This window comes from Tasmannia lanceolata, unplaced genomic scaffold (assembly GCF_043159265.1).
Source record: "Tasmannia lanceolata isolate RefF3 unplaced genomic scaffold, GAP_Taslan_0.1 ptg000005l, whole genome shotgun sequence".
NCBI classification, from domain to species: Eukaryota; Viridiplantae; Streptophyta; class Magnoliopsida; order Canellales; family Winteraceae; genus Tasmannia; species Tasmannia lanceolata.
In genome coordinates, this window is record NW_027518682.1 from 8,194,798 (window position 1) to 8,204,187 (window position 9,390).

General features: G+C 39.6%; 1 protein-coding gene across 1 annotated transcript; it reads right to left on the minus strand.

Annotated features, from left to right (window-relative positions):
• Positions 1-3,248: 3,248 nt before the first annotated feature.
• On the minus strand, positions 3,249-5,950 carry LOC143876560 (axial regulator YABBY 1-like). The gene is made up of 7 exons (XM_077378267.1): positions 5,583-5,950; positions 5,271-5,426; positions 4,862-4,976; positions 4,025-4,073; positions 3,829-3,904; positions 3,615-3,689; positions 3,249-3,513 (listed from the first exon to the last, which is right to left on the minus strand). Exons 1-7 carry the CDS (start codon positions 5,670-5,672, stop codon positions 3,445-3,447), a joined length of 630 nt encoding a protein of 209 aa, XP_077234382.1. The 5' UTR covers positions 5,673-5,950; the 3' UTR covers positions 3,249-3,444.
• Between the last annotated feature and the right edge of the window lie 3,440 nt (positions 5,951-9,390).

Consider the following 9,390-nt stretch of genomic DNA (forward strand, 5'->3'; position numbering starts at 1 on the left):
ACTTGGATTGCATTAAATTCAATTCTCAAGTTTTTTTGAAACGATTGCAACTCAAGTGTTGTTCTCTATTTTGATGCCTATGCCCTCCATTTGATTACATAATTTGTGAGAATTCAGCAACAGAGTTCTTACCTCGTTTGCTTGATCTCAATTCTGCCTTAAGGAATGCATTCCTTACTCCGCTTGCTTGTTTGGGCACAATTGCCAAACTATCCCAAGCGTCCTATGCCAAATCTAGCTCTCTTGCGTAATAAATAAAGTGTATCATATTCGAACCGCATGAAATTTGAATAATATGCAAAGCTTTGCCATTATTTTTCTGCCACGTATTGAGTAAGAGTTGATTGCCTACCAGTTTAACTTCAAAACTATCGTGATACCCCAATGTCCTTGGCATAGAAGATAGCTTTTGAACCACACTTTTCAGTTCCCATAGTTCTTCTCAGTAAGAACTTCAGGTACTGATGCACGGAATGTAGACATTGAACGAAAGAAGTAACTATGAGAGTATCAAACTCGTTGCCTTCTTCCCTTTTGTTTCTATATCTGAGCTACCCTAGCTTTGATCCTATATCACAAATAAACAACCAAGAACAACTGAACAAAATGACTCTAATCTTTCCTATAAATAGAGGCACAATCTCCAAGATATGGGACTTGAATCATTTTTACATTCAATAAGTTCTAGAGTTCTCATCAAATAACTCATATTTTCAAAGAGCTCAAATTAAAAAACAAATAAATAAATAATAAAAAATATTTGTTGCCGGTTTTGACTTAAGTATTGGATAGTCTCCTTGGAGTCCAAACTAGGTGGTTTTCTTATTGTTTGTTCGCGAGCTCAGGTCACCTCCTCAGGTGTTCTTCCAGCCGGGACCCATGCAACCTCATGTTAGATTTCAGCGGCAGCCGTTCTTATCACCGACTTATTTATTTATATTTTATTGGCTCTTTTTTTTTAATGGGAATGAATTAAATTAAAGAAGGGAGAAAGACCTGAAAGACCCTGGCGATCGAGATGATCAAAACAATATAAACCATAAGAAAAAACAAGAAATACAAAATCCACAACACATTAAAAGGGGAGGCACTCAAAAACTTCTAACTCTGCCCTAGACGCACCCTCCCTTGCTAGCAAGCAGTCCTCGCTATTGGCTGATCTCCTCATGTGATGAAATGAGATATTCGACCCCTCTAGCCAATCCAAGATCTCGTCAATCCATCTAGCAAATCTCCAAGGATGTGACACTCATCCCTTAAACCATCTAATCATGTTTAAAGAATCACCTTCCAATATCACCTTATCACGAATGTTGTGATCCATCATCAACTTTAATCCTTGATGTGCTGTGTTAATTTCTGCCTACTTGGAGTCGGCGATCCCGATTTGACCCGAGAATGCCCACAAATGTATCTCCTTAATCATCTCTTAGGAGACTGCCTACCCCAGCTGGCCCAAGCTTCCCCAAGCCTGAGCCATCAAAATTTAGCTTGAGAAAACTGTACAAGGGGGTTCCCAATCTCGAGAGATCCTCGGCCTAAGCTCCCTACTATTACACACCTCTAACCATCCTTGCCATAGTTCTTGGACTGAGACAAAGCAGAAGCTAGGCAATGCTCGGCCCAAGCAATGGTTAGAGCTAGAATCTTAATGAAAAGGAAATGAGGAGATTTCACTAGACCTCTAAACAGCCTGTAATTCCGCTCCTTCAACAATATCCATATTGTGGTTTTCAGAATAACATGCCATATGATTCTACGTTTGCTTCTCCATGGGATTAGAGGCCAATCCTCCAATAACTCTGATAGTCTCACTGGGAATACCCAAGATATCCCAAATCTACCTAAAATTTTGCTGGACACATATCTGGTAGTTTTGTAATGCAAGAATATGTAGTCAACTGAGCTTCAGCCTCCACGCAAAGCGCACAATGATCTATGATCCACATGTGCCAGTTCCGCATGCGGTCCAATGTAAGAATCTTATCTAAAGACACCATCCAAGTGAATGCACGAACCCTCCACGGACATAGAATTTTCCACACCTTAGCCACTGGCGAGGTAGCAAGATTGGATGAAATTGAGTTGAAGAAAGATTTGATTGGCTCTTCTCACAACCTTAATATATGACTCAGTGTGTGAATATGTCCTAAGCTTCTTCACAATCTTATGTGAATTCATCATCTGTGATGTTTCTGTGAGTTCTTCCCCTCTATGAATAAAAGGAGATTATTGTGACATTGCCAAAATCCAGTATTTCTGTCAGTGCACCAATCATATTGACATCCAATGACATTTCATCAAGGTGACTTAAAGAAAGTCGTATTTCGGCCTGTAGCTTTAGGTTGTAAACTTGTTCACAGAGTCTATGATCGAGCTCATACATGTTCTGAGAGTGGAAATTGTCACCTCGACTTTGTACTCTCAAATCAGATTGTTGTTGAAAATTGTAAATCAAAATCAATATTTGTCGGTTTTCTGAGAAGTCATGGTCTTCTAGGGTAGTTATTATGTGTGGAAAATGGAAGTGTTTTTTGTGTTTTCTATAGTCCTTAATGTCTAGACTAGAATATCAAAGAGTCAATGTGGATTTCCTATGTTCTTGATCAGGATACCTAAAAGACTCCTATCTTGAGTCTAAGTACAGAGTCATTGCTATAGAAATTGTAAGGTTAGAGAGAAGCTTCTAGGGAGAAGATGTGTAAAGATTTTAAGGAAAAAGGCGAAAGAACACCAAGTCTATTGTAAGTTGTTTTAAGATATATAAACATTTTTTATTTATTTTGGTGTTACACTTGTGTTTTGGTGGAGCTGTACATGGGCCGTTTGGCCGTGTATCTCCCAAGCTCTCTTACCTTGCTCTCATGATTACAACACGGCATTATCGATTCATCCAATTGGGGCCAACAATTTTGTGTTTTAATTTCTCTTACTTCTATCCACTACCGGCACCATCTTCTCCAATAAAATGCACCTATATATCAAATTGTGGGGTCTTTGGAAAAGTCTAATCAAGGTATGCCTTTAACAAAAATCAAGCAAGATGCCATGGGCTTAGCAAATGAAAATTAAGCGTAAGTGAAAAGAGGAAATACCACTTCAACATTACTAGAAACCTTTGGACCTAAGTTTTTCAGCATTTTTTAATAGGTTCAGTCCCATGCATAACACAATGAACTTTTTACGGACGAGATATGCACTGAAAAGAGCAAAGATAAAAAAGAAAAGTGATACGACTAGAGAACAAATAGAACAACAAGAGCAGTTTCAAAAAGATAGGGTAAGGTCTTGTGGAGAATGCAGATCCGAAATACATGTGGAGAAATGGCAGCGAGAAGACCTTTTTTTCCCCATGTGAAACAGTACCCAAGCACGAGAGCCTGATAACACTAAGAAAAAGAAAGGAAAGACAAAAGACAAAGAAAACCCTATAAGCTCTCTTGCTTAATAGGGAGTGACCCCCATGTTTGCAGTAGAAAAATAACCGTCCTTGATGAGAAGATCCTCTCCTTCCTGAAAAAAAAAAGAAAAAAGGAAAAACCATACACTCTTCAACATCAACATCAAATGAAAAACCCATCAAGTAATGAGTCAGGTAGCAAAAATAGGTTTACCTGTTGACACACGCTACTTTTCTTCACGCTCTGGTCTGGAACCAAACCGAAATGGATGTGGGGGAAGTGGGCCCACTAAAAAATAGACCGACCCAGAAATCAAAAAACAGAAAATGAAAACCCTAGTTTAAGAACAAAGAAGGAAAAAAACACAGTGAAATCAGAAAGCCTGATTTATAAATAAATGCAAATATAGTTATGTCTTGGATCTCACGTTCTTTGCAGCGGCGCTAAAGGCCTCTCTGTGGCTAATGTCTGGGTTTCCGGCCTTGATACGTTGGATCTCGTCCCTGTCCAAACATGTCAAAATCGCCTCGTTAAATCTCACATTCCATAATCATTAGAAAATAAAATGCAAATGACAAAAGAAAGGGGGATTCTTTCTTTTCCCACTTTTCATTTTTACTAACTTGATGAATCTGTTGTACGCAGACGGGACTCTCTGTCTCTTCTCCGGAGCTGCACCGTCAGACAAACATTTAAAACACATTTTTTGGATTTAAAACACATTTGTCTCATCTTATTATCATCATCACTTCATCATTGCACCCACCTAACTCTTCTCTCTCTCTCTCTCTCTCTCTCTCTCTCTCTCTCTCTCTCTCTCTCTCTCTCTCTCTCTCATAGAAACACATCAGAGAGTAAATAGTACTTGTTATTTTTTTCATCTGAGTAGTGAATCAGAAAAAAAAAGAGGAGAAAAGAAGCTTGATGGAGGCTGTACTGTGAAAAGATTTCTGGGTTTGCAGGGGTAATAAATATCGGCATCTAAAATTGATGTGTTTGAAATTTGGTCGTGTACTCAGAAAATGAATAGATTCTGGAAAGAAATGAATTCCATGAACTGTCATAACTGATGGGGAGCTTGAAGTACACCATCAAAAGCCTGAAGAAGTGGGCAAAGGAGAGGTGGGCCAGTAATTAAGGCATTAATGGTCTTTCCTCTACCAGACCAGACCACTAGACCGCCAACACTGTAAGGGAGAAACCCTTGCAAGCATATGTTATGAGTTTTCACTTTTTTCTTGATGGGTAAGAGATGTTTATTCAAAAAATGAAGTATGTGGATCTTTTCAGAAAAAAATGGAAATTAATCATAATTGAAGAAACGAAAAACGAGAGAATAATCTGATACAATTAAGCAATTAACGGAGAATAGACTTCTCCAAGAAAACAATGGCCCTGCAACTCTGCAAGTCAACAAAGTAAGAGAGAAAAAAGAGAGGAGGAAAATAGAAATATCTCACGTCTCTTTACAACAGGTGTTTTAGGGGGATCGTCCGCTCCTCCTACTGATAACACAGAGTCATTTGGGTTAGATTGGCTGAGTAACACACTCTGAGTTGGGCTTGGAATTTCTTCCTGTAAGAAACCAATTAAACAAGAGCATGAACAAAATGAATTAGTAGGTAACTAAAAGAAGAAGAAAGGCTATTGTTATTGTGTAAAAAATCCTTATATTTTCCATTTCCCCATTGTGAAACAACCAATTAATCCAAAAGCTTTTATTGTAAAGGAGTTCTAGGGTTTCAAACCATGTGAAACAACCAATTGATCCAAAATCTTATGCTGTTAGCGTTGGCGTTATTTACTCATTGATATTTCAACTCCCATTAGTATGAAATAGTGATGATTAAGAGGCTTCCTCTTATTTACCAACAGGTTTTGCGATGGTGAGAAGAAAGCATGGCCAAGGTGCAGCTGGTTAGCTGAAGGCAGAAGCAGACCCCTCATGTTGACGGAGAGGAAGGTGGTGCAGTGGCCGCATCGAACCGTGACGGTCTTGAACAGGCTGGTGCAAGGAACACTCACCTGAGATAAAACACAACAAAACCAAAGGAAGAAAGTTGAAGCAAGTGAAGTAAAATAAATTGAAATGGGTTTTGTTGGAGAGGAGGGATGGTGAATGAAGGATAAGAAAAGAGGGGTGTGTTTAAACAATAAAATGAAGAAAAGAAGAAAAGATACCGCTAGGACGGTGTCACAAAAGTTGCAATGGACGTAACAGAGCTGCTCGGAAGGTGGGAGGTGGTCCAGAGAAAAGGCAGAGGTAGACATGTTTGATTGAGAGAGAGGTATGATTGATTTGATTGATTGTAGGATGATGATAAGGTAAAGAAGGGAAGAACAAGGGAAAGAACGGAGAGTGAAAAAAGAAAAGAGAAAGAACTACTAGTAGAGACTAGAGAGTAGTAATTAGAGAAAGCAACTCAAAAGGGTTATAGGGTCTAACTGGAAGTGGTGAGTGTGTTAATGTTGACGTCTAATGGAATCTATGTATATATGGGCTATAAAAGAAAAGAAAGCGGGGGGTGTTGTAGATAAAAATGGTGGGGATAGTGAGAGATAAAAAGAAAGAGAGAAAGGTTGTGTGTGGTTGGCATTCCCGATAAGAGAGGCAGGAGAGGCGGCAGAGGTGGGGGAGAGGAGCGAGATAGGGACGTTTGCATGGGGCATTTAGCTTTCCTTCATTCATCTGTTGTTTTCACAGTTAATGAGGAGTGACGAGCTTTTTTGCTTTCCCATCCCCAAGACTTGCCTCTAACTCGCGGGCAATAGGCTCCTCTCGCCTCCGCCTACTTAGGGGAAAGAGCTAGACTAATTATAAAATTTAACACTACTAGGAACCAGGAAAGACAGTGAGGGTGACAAAGTACTTAAATTTTAAAGTGAGGATGACAAAGTACTTAACTTTTCACGATTAGACCAAACGACTCTCCCTTTCTCTCTCTCTCTCAATCAGAGTAGCATAACATAGATTAGGTCTTTCTTTTACCAACTTTGTCCTTTCCTAAATTCATTTTCTTTTCGCCTCTGCAGGCCAATTTAGCTAATGTATATGCTACTTCACCTCCACACACATTTCCAGGGTTTTGTTTGTTATGGTACAAAAGCAAGACAATGCCAAAGCGCCCTTTTTCTATTTGCAATTTTTCCCCTCTTGGGAGAGATTCTGGTGCTCAATCTTAGACCCGGCAAAATGGGACCCGTACCCGCGGGTACACCCAGCCCGCAGGGGTACGGGTACCAATTTCAATACCGCGAAAAAAAAACCCGTACCCGGTACCCGTGACCCGCGGGTGGGTCTGGGTCGGGCATTGGTGCCCGCCGGTTACCCACCGTTTGGTTTTCAACTTTTTATTCTCAAGGCCTAAACACTAAACACTAAAAAATAGACTATGTGGGTGGGCCAACAAAACAAGTCAAAGCAATCAGACCATGTGACTGGTATCTTTGGTTGTACCAAAACTAACATTTGTTAAAGTAAATGAAAAATTGTATGATGTATTGGTGTATAAACATGTACTCATCATCCCATCCTTGATATTTGATCCAACAGCACCTGACTTGTTAAGAAGACGCTGTTGGGTTAAATATCAAGGCTTGTACATCCATCATACCACCTTTATGTGTTCATACACCCATTCATCATATAATTTCTTTTCATAAATATATATATAATTTCTTCTTTAAATTTGCCGGGTTACCCGCTGGTATACCCGTACCCGCCCGGGTGGGTTCCGGGTTCATGAAAGGTTACCCGTACCCCGCGTCGGTATTTCTTACCCGTTTGCCATGTCTACTCAATCTTGCCACCTGACTCTTTTCTACTACTAAATTGCGCCCCGCCCCCCCCAAATAATAATAATAATAATAATAATAATAAGGGATTTGCTAGGGTCAATCGCAAAAGGCATTTCGCAGCTGGTCTGTCACATGTCAGACCAGCCACCTCGTGAATGAGGACAACAGCTTATGTCTCCATTCACAAGATGGTTGGTCTGACATGCGACAAACCAGCCGCGAAATGCCTTATGAAATGGACGCTAGCAATTCCCTAATAATAATAATAATAATAATAATCAAAACATGGGGTGCAAAATGCTGGGCCTCACCTTATGCGAGGGTTGGCTAGAGATGGTCGGACACACCCATCAACACATGAGGTGTGAAATGGTGGGCCCTATCCCATAAAGTAGGAGATGTAAATTTGTGAGCCCTAGTCTATATATCCATGGTTTGGGTCGAGATGGTGGCCCCGCCTCGTCAAAACATGAGATGTAAAATTGCATGCACCATCAGCGTACTGTCATCATCAACCTTTGAAATATGCATCAAATTAGTGGGCATATAAAACTATATGAGATTTAATCAAATATCACCATCATATTAGGTACTGAGGCTATTGGCGTGATTAGGATATTTAGATCACGATTATCCTTGACCATATATTTATCTTTATCTTGATGTTTATTGCTTAAGTGCTTTATATATGCACATTATAGATCAATTGTAATCAATCCCTTACACTTCCTTTTCTTATCCTGCATACATCCTATTTTTAATATTTGCACCATCTTTTTCAAGCAATGTACAATTTTTAAAAAAAATTGTACTATCCTTGATAATTGTAATCATCATCCCATCCACTGGTTGTCAATTATTTTCTTTCTTATTTTTCCAAACATATTCTTCTTTGGCCTATTTCAGTTGTGGTGTGTGCCTGAAATAATAGCATTGTTCAATTGAGGTACTTCATTTCTTTTGAAGTGCGTGCCTGGAAGAGATTTCTAGCTTCCATAAGAATTGGTAGCTAAAGTTGACTCGTTGTGATTTGCCCATTGAGGTACTGGTCTACGGTGAACTATTTCTATAATGATTGGTATCTAAAATCGGCTCATAGAGACTAATCCATCGAGCCTCGAGTCTTATCTACCTCATTGAGGCTCTTCGTTACTGATCATCCAATTGATATTCTCTTTCACAACAGGCATCAGTGACCATAATCAGCATACATTCAACAACAATATCAGTTAAGATCATCAACAGACCTTCGTCATCTACCGTGGCAGGAGGTTTTACCCTCTATAATCAGAGGTTTTCATGTCTCATTCTAGTATATTCATGAGATGGGGAGGATTATTCTTGTAGAACAACCCTTGCACCTTTTGGTCTTTATGCACGCTCACAATACTCCTACAAGCAATGGTTACTAAGAACCAATTTGTGGTTACAAAATGTTACAAAGATCAACATTGAGAAGGAAACTAACATTGAAAAAAAAAAAACATTGGGAAGGAAATTGTTTTAGCAGAGAGAGATAAAACAAGGGAAGTTTGGGAATGAAAAATTCAGCTCTAGTGGTCGCCTGGTCGGTGATAGGTTCCATCCATGATGATCAATGGTTGTCTTAGGATCAAATATGTCAGCGTACCCCATTAAGTGCAGAAATACAAAAATACCCCGTATAATTTCACTGGCGGGCACGCACACCTCATGAGTTCTTAGTTCAAAGGCGCACTGTGTACGCACTGTGTGTCGCAAAACTTGGAAACATCATTAGTGTTGGCTGAATTTGCATGTTGTCAGGCATTGTGCGGACCCATGTTCGTAGTTACTGTAGTAAAACTTTTCTAACGAGAAGATGATATTCCAAGCAAGAAAAACATGTACAGATCATACAAATTCATTCCACTTTGTCCCGTGATAAATCTCCCCGGCACATGATACCATCGAACGAGATCCTTTTCACACTTTGTCTCCTTATATCCTTATTACGACATAATATATGGAGAGAGAGGGAGAGAGAGAGAGAGAGAGAGAGAGAGAGAGAGAGAGAGATCAGCATTTCTGGTTGAAGTACCTTGATATCTCAGCTCATGCTGCCATCCAGTCATGCATGTCCTCACCAAACACTCTGAAAAAGCCTGAGAGGAGGTATTTTTGGTTTTTATGTGAGGCTATGTGGTCTATAGTGGGCAGAAATCGAGAAGGG

Excerpts from the sequence above, each read along its gene's own strand:
- LOC143876560 (XM_077378267.1), bottom strand. The coding sequence starts at position 5,672 with ATGTCTACCTCTGCCTTTTCTCTGGACCACCTCCCACCTTCCGAGCAG. Across the intron at positions 4,074-4,861 it reads AACACCTGTTGTAAAGAGAC|CTCCGGAGAAGAGACAGAGA; the intron begins GTGAGATATTTC and ends CTGACGGTGCAG. Across the intron at positions 3,514-3,614 it reads AAAGTAGCGTGTGTCAACAG|GAAGGAGAGGATCTTCTCAT; the intron begins GTAAACCTATTT and ends TTTTTTTTTCAG.